The sequence below is a fragment of the Tamandua tetradactyla genome, chromosome 8 (genome assembly GCF_023851605.1).
Source record: "Tamandua tetradactyla isolate mTamTet1 chromosome 8, mTamTet1.pri, whole genome shotgun sequence".
Taxonomy (NCBI): Eukaryota; Metazoa; Chordata; class Mammalia; order Pilosa; family Myrmecophagidae; genus Tamandua; species Tamandua tetradactyla.
Genome location: NC_135334.1, coordinates 78,763,320 through 78,782,592, shown reverse-complemented (window position 1 = coordinate 78,782,592; position 19,273 = coordinate 78,763,320). Strand labels below are relative to the sequence as shown.

General features: G+C 36.3%; 1 protein-coding gene and 1 pseudogene across 1 annotated transcript; both read right to left on the bottom strand.

The window, feature by feature from the left end:
• Nucleotides 1–3,097: 3,097 nt before the first annotated feature.
• LOC143643589 (olfactory receptor 52N2-like) lies at nt 3,098–4,060 on the bottom strand. Its single transcript, XM_077112198.1, has one exon. It carries the CDS (start codon nt 4,058–4,060, stop codon nt 3,098–3,100), a length of 963 nt encoding a protein of 320 aa, XP_076968313.1.
• Nucleotides 4,061–12,002: 7,942 nt separating this feature from the next.
• Nucleotides 12,003–18,956, bottom strand: LOC143645202 (cell division cycle 7-related protein kinase-like; annotated as a pseudogene).
• Between the last annotated feature and the right edge of the window lie 317 nt (nt 18,957–19,273).

Below are 19,273 nucleotides of genomic sequence, written 5' to 3'. Positions count from 1 at the left end.
GGTCCTGCTAGACTACTTAATTATCAGCACAAATAGTTCATGCATCTCCTGGTTTATGAACAATGTCTGTTCATATAGTCCTTAATTTAGCTTTTTGCTGCTTTGCATAGTCCAAATTTCCCACTATATAATGATCTTACTGGGCTTCATGGCTACAGCCATCCAGGTGTCAGGCTTCCCATTTGCTGATGCATCAGTGTACCAGGCAGACATAGGTATACTGACATATCTGTCAACAGCTGGAACGGAGACAGCCACCTTGGGAGGATGAGCAAGGAGGGGAAAGCATTGTTTTCCCACATAGGAAACTGGTCTCAGGAAGTCATGCATTTCTACACTTAAGGGGCTGTTTTTGAAAATGCTGTTCTGGAGCAGATACATTTTCCATTTCATTAACATGCTCTATTGTGCATCGCCAGAGTGAGGCTTATTGGCACTGTCCTATATTCATCCCTGTAAGGCTGTTCTTAATTTCACAGGGTATTTCATCAACTTGCAGTAGGGCTTTATAGGCAGCACACAATTGTTTTTCTAGGAAACTGTACCATATTTTGGTTTCTTCCCAGAGCAGAAACAAAAGCTGATATGAGCTCACTTTGCTTGTTGCCTTTGCCACAAACCCCATCCAAGCCAATATCGGTACTGGCCATGTTTAATTAAAATAACACTCCCTATAAAGCCTGAGCCAGTGCTATATCACATTTGGCTTTGTCAAAAGCAGCCTACTGGGAGATATTCCATTCACAGGAATGTTTTTTCCTAATCAAAACATGCAGATTTTAACATTTGGATGAAGTGAAGAACAAAAGGTTTCTATTACCCCCAAAATCGCAAGAGAGCCATTAGTTGTTTTGGCATATGCAGCAGAGGAAAGCATTGAAACTTACCAATTATTACAAAAGGAATCAATTTTGCCTCTCCCAACCATACAACACCTGAGAGTTTGACAGGGCAGCCAGGGCATTGCAGTTTATCATGATTAATTCCCCATCCCCCCAAAGCAATGAGTCTGAGGCATGCTTTTCTGAGTTCTGGAAAAGAGTTTCTGGTTAACAGGACATCATCAATATAATGAAATAGAGTTCACTTTTCCCCTTAGCCAATCCTTTACTAGGAGCCTGGGGCAAATGGTCGGGCTGTGTAAATAACCTCATGGGAACATGATGAAAATACTTTGATTCCCTTCCAAGGTGAAGGCAAAACAGCTTAACTGGCTCTGTGTAGGAAAATACTTAAAGAACCAAAATGATAATGACATAATTGAAGACTAATTCCTTCTAGTAAAAAGGAAACCTTCAGAACTGCTGCACACAAAGATGGCATTGCTTTAGTTTCTGCTTCCCAGACGTCTTTTTTCCTCCTTTTTGCATCAGATGAAGAATCTACAGGATCACAGTCCTTTGGGTCCGACTCAGGGGAAGTCAGGATACACCTCACTTGCCACTTGTGAGGTCTACACTCTCTTACTCTAACATACTGGCATGCTAATATTTCTAAACTCCTGTCCACATAGTGTAGTCTCTCATTCAATGCGTCCTTCAAATCTACTGATTTCTTTATCTTTCTGAGACACTCTGCTGTAGCTGGCCATACCACATACAACAAAGCTGCTGCAGTGAAGTCGAACAAGTGGACAATCCTTCCCCACATCAAGGAAGCAGGCCAGGCTCGTTTTGCCCCCACATAGTTTCCTTTCTCTAGACTCATGCCCCCTATGGCCAGCAGCTCTTCTGTCTCCTGGCTGTCTCACCAAAACTTCCAGCCCAGCATAGCCTTGAGACCAAAGACCTTGCCAGGCAGGAAATTAGCCATGAATTTTAATTAGAGACTTAAGAACAGGATGAAATTCTACCCAATGGTGGCCCACCAGGAAATGAGAATCAGCACTCTGCCCACACAAGAGAGAGAGCAGAAGAGTGCCAGTGGTGGTGGGAGAGGTGGTGGTCACTTATAAGGCAGCAGAATCTAGTGATATTTTGTTGCATCAGAGTCTTAGCAGAGTGCTGTGAGAGTTGGCTACCAGCAGTGATTAGGGAGGGGAGTTTTAATGGATGCCTGTGATCTGGTCATGTGGGCTGCTACAGCTCTAAGGTCCCACCCTTCCCCTGAAGGAGGAGGTCCAAACCCTTTGGTTGCCACACTTAGGTATACTATTATTCTTTCTCCCTTTTCATGAATTCTTGCTGTTTTGGAATGCCACATTTATCATTCCACTACCATATTTTTTGTTTTCTGGTACCAGAAACCTAAATAAGATATTCCTTTCCATTTTGTTCCTGACCACTCAACTGTTTCTCCCTTTATGAGAAAGACAAGTAAGAAATCAAGCCCAGATGTCCTCATCTGACAAAGAAAATTATTTTCTTCACATCTCCTATCCTCTAATTAGGAATATTCTACTCAAAGCACTGGCTAATAGTACCCATCTTCTTTCAAAATTCTGCTTGATATTATTTCCAAGGAATGCTTCCCAAATTGTGATGAACTCTGGTGATCATATGTATTCAAGCTTCATTTGCACACACAAGGGTATATTTATGTGAATCTGAATAATTGCCTGGGTAGAGATTGCTTTTATTTGTTACATTATATAATTTTTGTGCATTATAAAAATATGAAATAGAGAGAATGGTAAAACCCCTGGATTTTAGCTTAGATATACTGGGAAAGTGCTTTGTCGTTCCCTGTAACACATGGCCCCTTTGGGTATGTGTTTTCCTCAATCTTCTGGAGTCTCTTCAGGCTATCTCTCATACTTTACTCTTTCCTGTATACTTAGCCATAGTGCCAAGTTCAAAGTGCAGTAATTATTAAGAGTTTTACTTGAAGGCAGATATCCTAACTAGTTCATTCACAAGACCTAATAAAGTTTATATTATGTGTATAAAACATACTTGTTTCCTTTCTATTTTCTTTTCTAATATCCATTAGAACTTTTAGATTTAAATGCTCTGATCATTCAGTGAATTTTGTGGCAAACTATCCATAAGTAATTTCTCCTGACACGACCTCATGTTTGTTAAATTTTGCACTTGCTCTCTCCCTCTGTATATTTTTCTTTATCTTTATTTTATATATAGAATTACGTATCATAGATTTATCTCATATTCAAAGTATCTTTCTCTCTAAGAAACAATTTGATCACTCCTTCACGTATCTGCTTGGTCTTCACTCCATAGATAATTGGATTCAAGGTGGGAGGCAGCAACAGGTAGAGGTTGGCAATAAAGATGTGGATATGGTGGGGTACAGTGCATCCCCCAAAGCGACGAGTAAAGAAGTTGAAGAAGGCTGGGACATAGGTGATGACGATAGCACATATATGCGATGTACAGGTGCTGAAGGCTTTGTGGCGAGCATCTGCAGAGGACAGATTCACCACAGCACGGATAATCATAGTATAAGACATGGAGATACAGAAAATATCAAATCCTGCAAACAGTACAGCAGCTACAAGACCATAGATAGCATTGACCTTGACATTGCCACAGGATAATTTGGCCACAGACATATGGTCACAGTAGGTATGGTGGATGAGGTTTCCCCTGCAGTAGGGAAGACGCTTGACCAGGAAGGTGAACGGGACCACAAGCAACACACTTCGCATGAAGGTGGCAAGCCCAACCTTGGTAATTACAGTGTTGGTGAGGATGGTGGAATAACGTAGAGGGTAGCAAATGGCCACATAGCGGTCCAGAGCCATGAGCATAAGCACACCTGACTCCATGGCTGTCAGCATATGAATGAAAAACATCTGCACAAGGCAGGCATTAAAGTCAATCTCCTTGAGACTGAGCCAAAAGATGCACAACATATTAGGGACATATGAAGTGCACCCACTAAGGTCTGTAAAGGACAGCAGGACTAGGAAGTAATACATGGGTCGGTGCAGGGCCTCCTCATGGATGATCAGGTAGATGAGTCCACAGTTTCCCACCACGGCAATGATGTACATGAAGCAGAATGGCAGGGAGATCCAGATGTGCACAAGTTCCAGTCCAGGAATCCCATTCAGGATGAAGAATCTTGGCGTCAGACTGGAGCTATTGGCCCCATACATCTTTGTCAACTGGAAGGCATATTGTTTTCAGAACCATAGAAGTGTGCTATACAAGAAAAGAATAGCAAGGCTATTTTCAGCCAGATACAAAAGATGAACAAATATTTTGCACAATGTAAAAAAGGAAAAGGATTCTATTCAGTGTTCCTGGGACTGCTACTGAATCAACAGAATGAAAACATAGTGACAAAGCCCTAGACTGGTTTTGTTTTACATTGCAAACCCTGTATACATATACTTCCTCATATTCCTTCACCAATTAGTAATACTTATTTTGCCCCCTTAACTAATATGTAAATTATGCACCTTTTAAAATAATGCCAATTCTCTCCCCTCCCCCCACATATTGCCCTTCCTCCAAAAGTCCTTTCATTTATGTCTACTGTGTTTATAGTCAATAAATTTATGTGAGTATTTAATTTTATGCAGATATATTATGGCACTTAGTCTGATATATATACAAGCCTATACCTAGTATGTCTGGATTTACAAATCAGAGCTATCAAGAACCGAAATCTCACAGTCCAGACAGTTATATGATGTTACATCTTATAAAACAGAGCTACATGAATTTTACATTGTATCTCTAATTTTTTATTGCTGGTAAACATGTATGACTTTTATAGTATTTAAATTTAACCAATGACATTGTAAGTTCTAATTAATTCTCATAGTTTCTATTGAGTCTCTTCAAATTTCTATGTACATCAGTATGGTATCTATAAATTATCATATATTTTTATTTTCTTTTTGTCCCAATATTTATAAATATTGTATTGTGAAGGTGGAATCTGTATTAGTGTGTTCATTTCTGTTTTGCAGCAGTTACCTTTCCACTTCTTTTCTATCTTTTGGGACATGGCTCTATCCTGAAATCATTCCTGATTAAAAGTATAAAAGCTATAGTGTTTTTTTTTTTAGAAATTTCTTCTTTACCTGATATTTTTAAAAATTCCTGCTTCTATTATTGCTTGTTTTAGATTATCAACTTGAGTTATTCATTTTCTTACATTATTGCATATTTTATTGCATTTCCACAAATTACTTTTTATCCTTCTGTTATACTGTAATTTCCCCCATATAACAGTCTCTTCTGAAGTTCTAATTTTACTTCTGTTTTCCCTTTTCTGATGAGACTTTGCCTAGGGTTTTCCAAATTGCTGTTTTTTTGTTTTGTTTTTTTTTTTATTAATCAGTGGAGAACTTTTAAAATTTGTTTTACTCAGTGGAGAACTTTCAAATGAAGTCATGAAAAAAATCACAATATATAAAAACAATGAAAACTAATAGTTCTATATGAAGCATAGGAAGTCTTGAAATGTGGCAACATTTCTGATAGCCAAAAATACCTGAACATCTTTGGTTAATATTTCAATTTGACTGATTTGCCTTCTTTGCCTATCAGAAATTGCTTTAAAAATCATGTGTTCTAATCTTTTCCTGTTTTATAATTACTTATAAAAGTTTTGATATAATTTCCTTTCTTGTTCCTATGAATTCTTCTTTGTTTTGTAGAACATCCTGTGCTCAATATTTATTTCATTTCTTCTGAAAAACATGGACATAATTGCAAATTTATTTTATCTCTGAAATAACATTGCATCTATGCCATATTTAATCTTGAACTTATTTTTATGGTTTCTAAATATGGTAATATTCTTTCATCGTTTCCCCTTCCTCCCTCCCTTCCTTCCTTCTTTCTTTCCTTCCTTCCTTCCTTCCTTCCTTCCTTCCTTCCTTCCTTCCTTCCTTCCTTCCTCCCTCCCTCCCTCCCTCCCTCCCTTCCTTCCTTCCTTCCTTCCTTCCTTCCTTCCTTCCTTTCCTAGTTTTTAGGATGATACGTTAACCAAATGGCATATGCGTAGTACAGACTTGAAGGTAGTTCGGGCAGGCCAGCCTCTCTGTGTTCTATGACATGGCACTGCTTGCACTGCTTCTGCAATACTATTCTTTTGCCCAGACTTCAAAGCACCAGCCACAGTGGGTCAAAGAGAAAGACAGAGCACGGACATAGGAACACAAGCCACATCCTGTTTCTGCTCTACAGACCTCCCAAAGGAAGATCCTCTTGCTTTCCAGAGTTTTTCAGTGGAGGAAACTTCTTGAAATCTGTGCTGAAATAGGAATACATTAGGGGAAACAATCATGCTGTCATTTTAAAAACAGAAGTTCTGAGCAACATGCTTTTTGTTTGGAATAAGAAGTAAAAATACTGTCTGGAATCAAACAGATTGAAGTTCAGACCTTGGCTCTATCAATTGCTAGTCCTGTAAATTTAACACCTATAAATTTCAATTTGCTCAACCATAAGATGCTTTACCACTAATCAAAAAACAAAGGACACTTCAGCACAGCCTGAAACATAGCACACAAAATATATAGAACCATTGCAATTATTACCAATATTTTGCTCAATAAAATTAATACAGTAAAATCATGCCAAGTCATTCCTACACACCTCCAGTGTCCTTGCATCTCACACGGAGTGAAAGCCAAAGGCTTTGCCATTGTTTAAAATCCCTACACAATTAGGTTCCTTTTAAATCTCTGATTATGCCTCCCACTATTTTAACTCTGAGTCTCCCAGTCCACCCGAATCTACTGGAGTCTTCTCAAATGCAGCAAACATGTGCTTGCAACAAACATAGCTCTAGGCCTTTGTACTTGAAATTTTCAATGCCTGTATGATCTTCCCCTGATAGTAACATGGTGCATACCTTCAACAGTTTCAGCTGCCTACTAAGTGTCTACCCAAAAGTGAAGCTTTCCCTCACCTCCTGATTTAAAATTGTGCCTTCTCCTGCAAATCTTGGCATTATACATCTTTATTTCCAGCTCTCCTTTTCTCTATCACTTTATTATGGCCTGTTTTTCCTTACTAGAATATAAAATCTACATGTCCTGAGTGGAATTTGCATCTAGTTTGCTCACACATTACATTTGGCACTTAAAATAGTGACTGCCTCAAGAACAAAGTGTGTAATGAATGAATTAGCAATAAATGAATGAATAAATACCAAAATTTCCTTTTTTTGGTGGTCCTGCTGTTTGAAACATAAATATCTTAACAAATTAGTATGCATGTTGAAAAATAAGGGTATATCTAGAGGAAGGCAAACATGATTACTGAATTTTTTTAAGATTTTGAAAATGAAAGCAACAATACTTAGTACTGGGAAACATACATGAAATAGAAGCAAATAATTGCTTCATGTGTGATTTACTGCACTCATTTTACATGCCCTGGGACATACATATAAAGCAAAGAGAAAGTTACAGAAAAGCAGTTTTGGGTTCAGATGATGTTGGTCATTTGTACAGTTAGAATTCTCAGTAAGAAAATGGGATTGCTGTCATAAGATGTATTAGCAAAGGGAGAATGACATGTGCCATAAGTGTTACAGGAAATTGGTCCACACGATCATGGGGATTCCTTCCAACCCTTGCACTTATCACTTTTAGTGGTAGAAGTCTAACTCTTCCTACAGTTTTCTCTTCCATTTATGAAGAGTAGAGAAGTTTTTTTAATATTATACACAAATTTGCTTGCCTGTAACATTTTTTCCATGGTCCTGTTGTCACATCAGCATCATCAAGTCTTCTTCCTCTGTACCTATATGTTTTTGTTCCCACTTCTCTTTCCTTGAGGCAGTTTATAAATATCTACAATTTGTGGAGTTTCAGAAATAAGATAATTCAGAGCCTTCCTAATTCAACCAATCTCTAAATCTAATTCCTCCTTCTTAGTAGTAGAATTTTTTGTACATCTTATAATTTTTTTCTTTAGAATCACCTAAACTCACCCTGTGCCAGACATTTTTAAATCTTCATTCAGAGTTTATACTACGCAGAAACAAGTGCACTGCATTTGTTAGGAACCCTAAATAAACAACATGTACTGGCTTCTCTGGGGATTTTCCAAAGAAAATGACAAAATTTGTTTTGGGTATCACAGATGGAGTTCCCATAGGTCCCTCATTGGAGTAAAAGTAAATTTAGTTTTGTCAAAACTAGAAGTATAATTAGAAAACTTCTGAACAGGATGAAAAAAAATCCCTCAATACTAATCCTCAAATTTTTTTTTTTTTTTTTTTTTTTTAAAGACAGAGAAGGAAGGAAGGATAGAAGGAAGGAAGGAAGGAAGAAAGGGAAACATTTTCTTGTTTTTATTATATTTTGTTTGTTTGTTTTTTGTTTTTTTACATGGGCTGGGGCCGGGAATCGAACCGGGGTCCTCCGGCACGGCAGGCAAGCACTCTTGCCCGCTGAGCCACCGCGGCCCGCCTAATCCTCAAATTTTAACAAATTTTCTCTGACGGGACATGTGAACAGTGGGGCTGGCGTCCACTGAATTATAAACATTTAAAGACATCTCATTTCCCAGAGGACTTCAATTTCAGCTTCATAATTTATGAAGGTTTATCCACATGTGTGGGTTTTAACATTTGCCTAAAAATATTTTGAATACACAACTTCAGAATTTTTATGCTAGGTACTTTAAAAATATTTTTTGCAATAAACTGAAATTGCATAATTCTTTCATAAATTGCATTGTTAAAGGAATTATTTTTCCATTCCTGCTCCCCTCCACCTCAGCAGAAATCCAGTATGTTGTAAGTGAAGTTATAAATCCATTTAGTAAATGCCAATTAAATTTAAAGAAACGTAGAAAGCTGAATTGAAATTCCCCCAAGAATGAAAAGATTTCTTGGAAAGAAGCAGAGAACAGTATGACCACAATTTAATATCTGCCCCTACTTTGTAAGAGTGTAGTCATGGGATGGTGGAAACAATAAGAGGGAATACAGTATAGTGGTACACCTTCCTTTTAGAGCAGAAAGCTATACTGAGCAGAAATCCAGCAAATCTAGATGTTTGTCTTGCAGTGAGCCAACCCATTGTACTAAGCATACAGAACAAATGAAAACAAGCCCGACAGCCCAGGGCTTCAGCTCAGAGTCAGTCTCCCATAATAAAAATCTAATGTATTATTGCTCCATTCCAGAGCAGACAGCTACAAAGAATGAAAACCAGAGAAAGGAAGCCTTCCTGTTGAAACATGCTGAGATGCAATCAGTTTTAATGAAAATAAACAGCAAACTAGTCAGTGGCAGACATGTTCCAAGTTGTAGTTTCTGCTAGAAAGCTTCTCAAGTTAGGAAAATTTTGAATGGCAATCTACTTGCCTAAAGTCATTTCTGCTTGTTTGTTTTTCTAATTATTAGTAATATTAAGTAAACATACCTATTTATAAAAATTACGCATATATTACAATACATTATATACTTATACTATAGTACAAATAATGCATAGGTATGACAGGTTAAAACAAAGTCTGTTTATCCATATCAGGTTTATAATATTGACATTTGGGGACAGTATAACAATATATGACAAGGTGTCTAGGAAAGCTTTGATTCCTCTATGAGTGGACTTAGAAGAATGTAAATGGACAAGACAGCCAATTAATGAGGGAATTAGGAAGTTCTGTTTTCCCGATCACAGGAGTGTCAGCAGTTTCAGTATTGGATAAATGGCATAAAATGAGTGTGACAGGGCTTGGAATTTATTTTTAATATTGCTTTCTTTGACAATACCTTTTTAAGTCATGCTTACCCAAACTACTGACTGTTTACCTTTGTCTGAGACATGTCAAGTAACCAAGAGATTCTCCTAAGATTCTGTAAATTAAAAGTTCCCTGGCTTCTAAAGGCTGTAGCTGAGAAATGGATAGTGGGGGTTCAATTCTGGTTATAATACATTTGACCAAAGCAGGCAGAAAACTGGTGTGTAAAAGTCAGTAAAATGCAGTTGTGAATAACATAGTCTTTAGCACAAGATAGACCTGAAATTGAATCCTTCTATCCCATTCAGTAGCTATAAGGCTGCTGTTAAATTTGTCATCTACAGGCTTAAATAGTTACTAACCTATTGTCATCTCTGTAAGATTATGAGTATCTATCAAAGTAGTGTTTGGAATTTAAAATGAAATAATTCATCTAAAAATGAACATATGGTTTCTCTCTTTTATTCCGTTAATAAGAAAAACACTGATTGATGTGTCAATATTAATTTAACATTATAGTTCTGGAATAAGCCCCAATTGTTTATTAGGTTCCATTTTTATATTAATTAATTAGTTAATATTAAGAACTAAAATAATGACATCAATATTTTGTTTAGAACTTTAGCACTTATATTTACAAGTTATATAAACCTGTAAGTTTTCTTCCTTGTAATGTGTGCTGGGTTGTTTTTAAATTTAAATGATTAACTTTATTAAACATGCAAAATCAAGAATGTTCAAGTTTTTTTTTTTAAGAATACAGAATGAGAAAACAGAGCAGCTCGGTGGTAATAGTTTATAGACAACATACGTTTATATAATATAAAAATCATCTGTTTGAAAACACTGTATTATTCAAATAGATTAGGTAGAAATAATCACTTAAATGTTCAAAATAATAAAATAAATATCTTTTCTATATCCTTAAACTGTTTTCATATTCTATGACTACTAAATGGATACTTCCCAGCAGATTCACCTCCCAGATGTATTTCCTATAGGAATTCTGATATACTGTCATTGATACACATCACTATAGAATGGCAATAATATGTAATCCTCTATCTTGGGAAGTTTTTCTACTTTGCTGCTTCATTATCTCTCTTCCCAACCTCTTCATTATCTCTCTACCCAAGTCCCCAGTAGTCATCCTTCTCTGAGCAGGACCAAGTTAACCAAAACAGGCTATAGGGAACTGGATGGGTCTGGGCAGAGGAATATTCTCAAATAAAAGTGTGAATCTTGTGGTGCCCTTTCTTTTTTGTAGGTACCTGATTACATCTAAGACGGTGTAAGAAAGCATACACACTCAGAGAAAGAGAAAAGTATTTTTCAGTAACAATTTTTGCCTTGGTCCTGTGGCTTCTCTTATGAACTAGTGTACTCATTGTTTTAAATTAAGCTCTTAACTGTAAACACATGCAATATTTAATAAAGCACCCCCAAAATTCATGGTAAGCACCATGTTCCAAAGAGAATGTGTTAGGTAAAGGTAGAGTGGGAAGAAAAATCAAGAGAAACCATTCTTGAGAAAAACAAGGCAATTAACACAAAATGCTTTCATAATATGTTAAAAAAAATAGATAAATGAAATTCATTCTAAGTGATATATCCCCCATGACCAATATTTTCTCATTAACTAGTGTTCATAAAAGGTGTAATGCATACTTCTAAAAGAAAATTACCTTCTTTAACTACAGAATTGTTAGAGCACCAGCACCAACTTGAGTTTTCCAAAAGTATACGTAGCTCATCATTTTAAGCAACCAGTAATTTGTCTTTTGACTCATTTAATCTTACTACATATATTAATTTTGATACTTGCACTTTGAACCTTTATGAACTACACTTTAAAACCTTTCTGTTTCTGATTATGGCAGTGAAAAATAATTAGGAAAACTAAAGATTTGATTCTACTTTGGTAGAGCTAATTCAAAAATTATTTTTTTTAGTTCAAAGAACTATCCTAGGCATCTTCAGTAATCTTAAATCTGCAGTAGTTTTTTATATTCAACTATATTTTAGAACAAGCCCAAAGAGCAAATACTAAAATTTTTAAATAAATTACTGCTGCTGCCTTGGTATCTAATCAAAGAACGTGGACTATTACAAAGAAGTTACCCAACATAACAGTAAACATTAAATAAAGATCCATAATCTCAAGCACATCTCTTTAAAAAACAGATTCAGCAAAGTTTCTTCTGCTGTTTTCTTGAAGTGAATTTAGAACTAGAACTTTCAAGCAGTCTGCACACTTCATGAGGTACCTCACCTCAGTTTCTGGTAATATCTTCATCACAACCCTCTTTACCTTTATGCAATGAATTCCCTAAAGTCTGTGCTTGAGGTGTATGTATGAAATGGGAAGTTTTATGGTCAATCATTTCTGGAAAATATTGGGCTATGGGAAGCAGGTCCCTGTATATCACAGGTTAATTTGGGAGTTTTAGAATCTATATCCAGGAATGTCTCACAGAATTTTCTCAAGTCTTAGGGTAGGATATCTTTGCTACATAATATTGATTTGCCAAAAGATTTTAGCAGTCTGTGCAGTTTCCCTGGATCCACAAATTGTCATAATTTGAGCCAAAGCAGTTAAACCATCACTTTCTCTCTCTATATATATATATATATATGTAATCACTAAGCGAATTAAGCAACGTGACACCTGCACATCATATGTCAATTGCTTTAGTTGATTGGGGCACTTTGTCAAGACCTCTGGCGCCCTAAATCCAGGTGTACCTGGTCTAGAGGCAACTTGCCTTTGAAAGGCAAATACTACCAACTTGTATCTGTTGCATAACAGGCACAGGTCAGGTTAGCTGGGCAGTTTTCCACATCACATCACTATTTATACCTTTTGTAGAAATAGCTTTATTTTTGTTGCTAACTTTCTAGATAGCACATCCACAGACGATTTTGTGGTGGGCTGCTGATTCAGCTCTTTAGGTGCTGAGCCACTCAATGAGATTTTATTTCCCATGATTACCTGGGATTTATTTTGTGAAAAACTTTGCTGCTGAGTTTCAAACTGAACAAATTTGAGAAATTCTGTTTTTGTATCATGTGTTCCTAGGGCCAAACCAAAGTCTACTAATGTGTACTTTTTTCAGATACCTATTGTATTAAAAATTGCTAGGCTTAACGGGGGAAAATTCAACCTCCCCAAGTTGAACCCTTGATATTCCCACAAGCAGTGTGGACAACCAAAGCTATAGGCTGAGCCCCGAGTCTTAGGGTTTGTTCATATGAAACTTAACCCCACAGGGGATAGGTCAAGCCTACTTGAAGTTAGGCCTAAGAGTCACCCCCAAGAGAACCTCTTTTGTTGCTCAGATGTGGCCTCTCTCTCCAGCCAACACAACAAGCAAACTCACCACCCTTCCCCTGTCTATGTGGGACATGACTCCCAGGGGTGCAGACCTTCCTGGCAACATGGGACATAAGTCCTGGAATGAGTTGACACTCAGCATCAAGGGATTGAGAAAACCCCTAGAATGAGCTGAGACCTACAATCAAGGGATTGAGAAAACCTTCTCGACCAAAATGGGGAAGAGTGAAATGAGACAAAGTGTCAATGGCTGAGAGATTCCATACAGAATCGAGAGGGTATCCTGGAGGTTATTCTTACACATTAAGTAGATATCACCTTGTTAGTCAAGATGTAATGGAAAGGCTGGAGGGAACTGCCTGAAAATGTAGAGCTGTGTTCCAGTAGCCATGTTTCTTGACAATAATTGTATAATGATATAGCTTTCACCATGTGTTCTGGTTTGCTAGCTGCTGGGATGCAACACATCAGAGACGGATTGGCTTTTAATAAAAGGGGATTTATTTTGTTGGTTCTTCAGAGGAAAGGCAGCTAACTTTCCACTGAGGCTCTTTTCTTACGTGGAAGGCACAGGATGGTCTCTGCTGGTCTTCTCTCCAGGCCCCTGGGTTCCAACAACTTTCCCTGGGGTGACTTCTCCAAAGGCCTGGGCTGAGCTGCAAGTGCTGTGATGAGGAATGCTGAGCTGCTAGACTGTGCTACATTGCGTTCTCTCATTTAAGCACAAGCCAATTAAGTTAAACGTCACTCATTGCAGTAGACACGCCTCCTAGCCGACTGCGGATGTAATTAGCAACAGATGAGATTCACCTACCATTGGCTCATGTCCACAGCAACAGAACTAGGTGCTTTCACCTGGCCAAGTTGACAACTGAATCTAACTACCACACCATGTGACTGTGTGATTGTGAAAACCTTGTGTCTGACACTCCTTTTATCTACCTTGTCAACAGATGAGTAGAACATATGGAATAAAAATAAATAATAGTGGGAACAAATGTTAAAACAAATTTAGTTTGAAATGCTAGTGACAAATGAAAGGGAGGGGCAAGAAGTATGGTATGTAAAATTTTGTTTTTTTTTTTCTGTTTTTGTTTTATTTTTCTGTTGTCTTTTTCTGAATTGATGCAAATGTTCTAAGAAATGACCATGATGATGAATATGCAACTATGAGATGATATTGTGAATTGCTGATTATATATGTAGAATGGAATGATCTTATGTCAAAAGTGTTTGTGTTTCTTTCCTGTAATATTTTTTTAATTTAAAAATTGATAAAAAATGAAAAAGAAAAATGCTAGGCTTAACATTGTGGTGAACAATACCAAAATAATGAATGTGTCAAAATTTTGAACAGATTAAACATGTATTTCCACACTTTTTGAAAGGAAAGAGAATTAAAAGTGTCCAAAAATGATTCATGCTCTGGATTTGGTATAGCAATAACCACATTTTTCTTAAAATGGCATTTACCACCCATGACACCCATGACATTGTCTTTCCTCCAGCCACTGTAACACATTGAAATTGAGCTGCAATTCCTTTGTTGGAATTGAGTGTTTTAGAACAATTTTCTCTTCTGGTCCTACTTGTAGTTGTACTGTGGCCAAATAAACAAACTGAAAGTGCCTTCTCCAACTTTGTCCTTAATTGTAAACACATTACCAAACTGTGGTACAATTTCATAAAGCTTTTCATAATCTCTTTTAATACTTGGAAATTAAAAACTCTGTTCATAATTTTTAATGAGCCATCAGTCTGAATCCAGTCACACAGAGGAGAAAAAGTCTTTGGCTCATCTACCTGAATACCTAAAGTCATTTCCACTTTCAAGTGCAAAACGCCAGCTAAGGGATCACATCCAGAGGGGAATCAAAGGAGCTGTAAAATTAGAATAGGTTAAAGGGAATGCAACTTCTGTGGCTCTCCAGATACTTGGGGTGCCTGCACGAAAGCTCCCCACTTAGCAAAGCTCCTCATCCAGTGAGCTGTAAGTCTTGGTTACTGAGGTTGTGTGGCCTCATTAAACAGGTTTGAAAATATTTCATATTTCTGTAGTCACTAAGAGCATTGGTTATTGCTTCCTTAAATATTTGGAAGAATTTGCCATTAATGTCATTTGGGCCTGGAGATTTCCTCATGGAAATGAATTAATTAAATATTCAAGTTTATTAACCCACGTAGTCATCTTTAGATTTTTATGTCTTCTACTCAGTTTTGGTAATTGTATATTTCAAGTAATTTGTCCATTTCATCTAGCGTCTCAAATTTGTAAGTCACTTTTAGTTAATTTGGAAAAATTATGCCCTAAAAATAGAAATACAAGAAAGGGAAGAAAAACAACTCTGATTATTGAGAATAGAATACCCTCATATTGCTCTGATAAGAATCTTATTTATAAAATAAGAGCAAGAACTCAAATATTTTTACACAAAAATTAAGGAAAATGCAAATATGCAAAAGAAATATTAAATTGAATTTCTGTCCGGGTAGTAACAGATTTAGGTAGCCTTTAAAAAGTGATCTTTTCTTGAGCAAGCATGTTGATTTCTTGGATACAAACTCACATGAACCTAAAAAAGGAATATTTCTTTCTCCTTTTCCAATAATTTTATATGCCAAGAAAGCTCAATACTTAAAATGCTGAAAGAAAACAATTAAGAAACAAGAATTTTATGTCCAGTGAAACTTTCTTTAAAAAATGAAGGAGAGGTTAAGACATTCTCAAATAAAGAAAAGCAGGGGTGCTTCACCACTACTTGCCCAACAGCAATGGTAACTGGAGGTATTCAGATTGAAAGGGAAGGATACTAGACAGTGGTTTTAAGTGGTATAAAGAAGAAAGACCTGTGATAAAATAACAATTTGGATAATTGCAAATATCAGTGTTATTGTATTGCATGTTATTAACTCCACTTCTTACCTCCTACAGGGAGTAAAATGCAAATACATAAAAATAATGATAAATCTATGATTTTGGACATCTAATGTACAAAGATATAAGTGATAACAAGAACAAAAGACTGCAAGTTTATAGGATAAGTATATGTTTATGCTATTAAAGTCAAATAGGTGTGACACTAAATATGATTATTATATATTTAAGATGCTAGATTTTATTTCCATTGTAACAACAGGGAAATAGAAGAAATATATATCCAAATAGAAAAGAGATAGGACTTGATATGGTACAACACACACAAACACATAACCACAAATACAGAAGTAGGTGTTAATGAAAGGATTGAGGAACAAAAAAGGTATAACACATACAAAGACTAAATAGCAAAATGGTTGAAGAAAGTCCTGCATTATCAGTATTAACTTTAAATGGATTAAACTCTCCAGTCAAAAGGCTGAGGTTGGCAGAAAGGATAAAAATCATGGCCCAACTATATGCGATCTGCAAGAGACTCACATTAAATGTAAAGATAAAAGTAGGTTTAATGTGGAATATGGGAATAAATATGCCATGCGAGTAGTAAGCCAAAGTGAGTTGGAATGGTTATAATAATGTCAGGTAAAATAGACTTCAAGTCAAAAACAGTTATGAGGGATAAAGATGGTCATTATATACTGATAAAGGGGACAATTCAACAAGAAGATGTAAGAAGTATATAAACATATGCGTACGTAAGAGTATAGCCAAAAATATATGAAGGAAATACTGAAAGATTTGAAGAGAGAAATTAATGGTTGAATATTCATAGTAGGAAACTTTAACACCTCACTTTCAATAATGGATAGAACATCTAGGCAGAAAATGACACAAGATTTGGATGATTCTCTAAACCAACTAGATCTAAAAAAGAAAAAGACATGTATAGAACAATTCACCCAGCCAAAACAGAATAAAAATTTCTTCTTGATTATACATGGATCATTCTCCAGGATAGATTAAATATTTGGTCACAAACAAGCCTCAATAAATTTAAAAAATACTGAAATCATATAATGTACCTTCTTCAACCACAATGAAATGAAGTTAGAAATAATAAAGAAGGGAGCAATGGAAAATTCACAAATATGTGGAAATTAAACAATATATTCTCAAACAACCAATGGGTTAAAGAGAAAATCTCAATGAAATTTGAAATGAAAATACAGCATACCAAAACTTATATGATGCAAAAAAGGTAGTGATGGAGGGAAACGTACAGCTTTAAATACTTATTTTTAAAAAGAAGAAGAGTTCAATCAGAAACCTAACCTCAAAACTGGAAGAAGAGGGAACTAATACCAAAATGAGCAGAAGGAAGAGAATAACAAAGATATGAGTAGAGATAAATTAAATAGAAAAATTAAAACAAAAGAGAGAATTGGCAAAACCAAAAAATGGTTCTTTGAAAACATCAATAAAATAGACAAACCTTTAGCAAGATCGATAAAAAGAAAAAGAGAGAGGATATAAATAATGGAAATCAGAAAAAAGGGGAAATTAATCATAGAGGATACTATTAATAAGTGTATACCAATAAAGTAGCTAACTAGATGAGCATATTCATAGAAGCACGAAAACTACATACATTAACTCAAGTATAAATAAGATATCTAAATGAACCAATTTCTAGTAAAGAGATTGAGTCAGTAATCAAATGTCTCCCAACAAAGAAATATGCAGGACTAGATGGCTTTACAGCAGAATTCTATGAAATATTCCAAAGACTTAACTCCAACACTGCTCAAACTCTTTCAAAGATGTGAAAAGGAGGAAGGAATCTCTAATTCATTCTATGAGGCCAACATCATACCAAAGCCAGATAAAGATACTTAAAGAAAAGAAAACTAAAGACCAATATCTCTTAGAATACACGTGCAAAAATCCTCAATGCAATACTAGCAAACTGAATTCAACAGTATATTAAGAGAATTATACACCATGATCAAATACAATTTATACCTGATATGCAAGGTAGGTTCAACATAAGAAAATCAATGAACATAATGCACCATAAAGAGAATGAAAGGAAAAAAACAAAAAAACCACATGCTCATCTAAATTGTTGCAGAAAGGCATTTGACACAATCCAGCACCTCTTTTTGATTAAGACACTTAGAACGCTAGGAACAGAAGGAAACTTTCTCAACATGATGAGGTCATATATGAAAAGCTCATATATGCTATCTGCAAGAGACTCACCTTAAAAAATGGAAAGCTTTCTCTCTAAGGTCAGAAACAAGAGCAGGATGCCCACTGTCATCATTGTTATTCATAATTGTGTTTTCTGTTTAGAAATTAAGTGTGGTTTTAAGGTGAAGTACATAGCCAAGTTAACCAGGGAATAACTGTCATAGTCAGGCTCATGTGACAACTTGGCCAGGTGGTGGTACCCGTTTGTTCTGGCCTGTCTGTTGCTATGAGGACATTTCACAGGATTAAATCCTGATCACGTCAGCTACATCCACAGCTGATTCCATTTGCTATCAGACAAGGGGAGTGTCTTCTGCAATGAGTGATTAATTTAATCAATGGAAGCCTTTTAAGAAGGATTCAGAAGAGGCAGTCTCTCTTTCTGCTTCAGCAAGCAAGCCTCTCTTGTGGAGTTTGTCCAGAACCTTCATTGGAGACATCAGCTTCACAGCCTGCCCTAAGAATTTTGGACTCTCTGTTCCCACGGCTATGTGAGACACTTCTATACATTTTGTATTTACAGATATTTCCTGTTTCTCTAGAGAACCCTAACTAATACACTGGGTCCATACAATACAGAAAGCCTAATTCATTGGAGGTGTCAGTGATGGGACAAGATATAGTATGGAATTAATGGCAAACCCCAGTGGGAGAACTAGAAACAAGAATCTTGAGGTTTTAAGAATAAGACCATGCCACCTGCAGCAGAGAATTAGCTGCCTTTTGAGAAACAACTTTCGGTATATTCCCGGGCCCTCACATAGATAAACCACTTGAACATGGACACTGGTAGCCAGATAACAAGATGGTCCTCAATGATTCCTGCTTCCTTGTATTCCTTACCTGTTACAGTCCCATCATACATTGTAACCAGGGTTAGTCTGCATAACCAACAGAATTGGCAGAAGTGATGGTATCTTAGCTTTCCAGAGTTGTTATCACATATGCAACACAGTCATTTGGATTAATGATGGGAATTTATTGTCTGACGGTGTTGAGGCTAGAACGTTCCAAAATTAATATATCATCAAGGCTTGATTTCTCCCTGAAAACTGTAGCTTTCTGATACTGGCTGCTAGCAATCCTTGGGGTTCTTGACTTTTATTTCTGCCTCTCATCACATGGTAATATCCTTTCTCTTCTCATTTCTATGACTTCCAGTTTCTCTTTATAAAGCCTCCA

What these genes read in the sequence shown, in the direction of transcription:
- LOC143643589 (XM_077112198.1), bottom strand. Translation starts at nt 4,060, where the DNA reads ATGTATGGGGCCAATAGCTCCAGTCTGACGCCAAGATTCTTCATCCTG.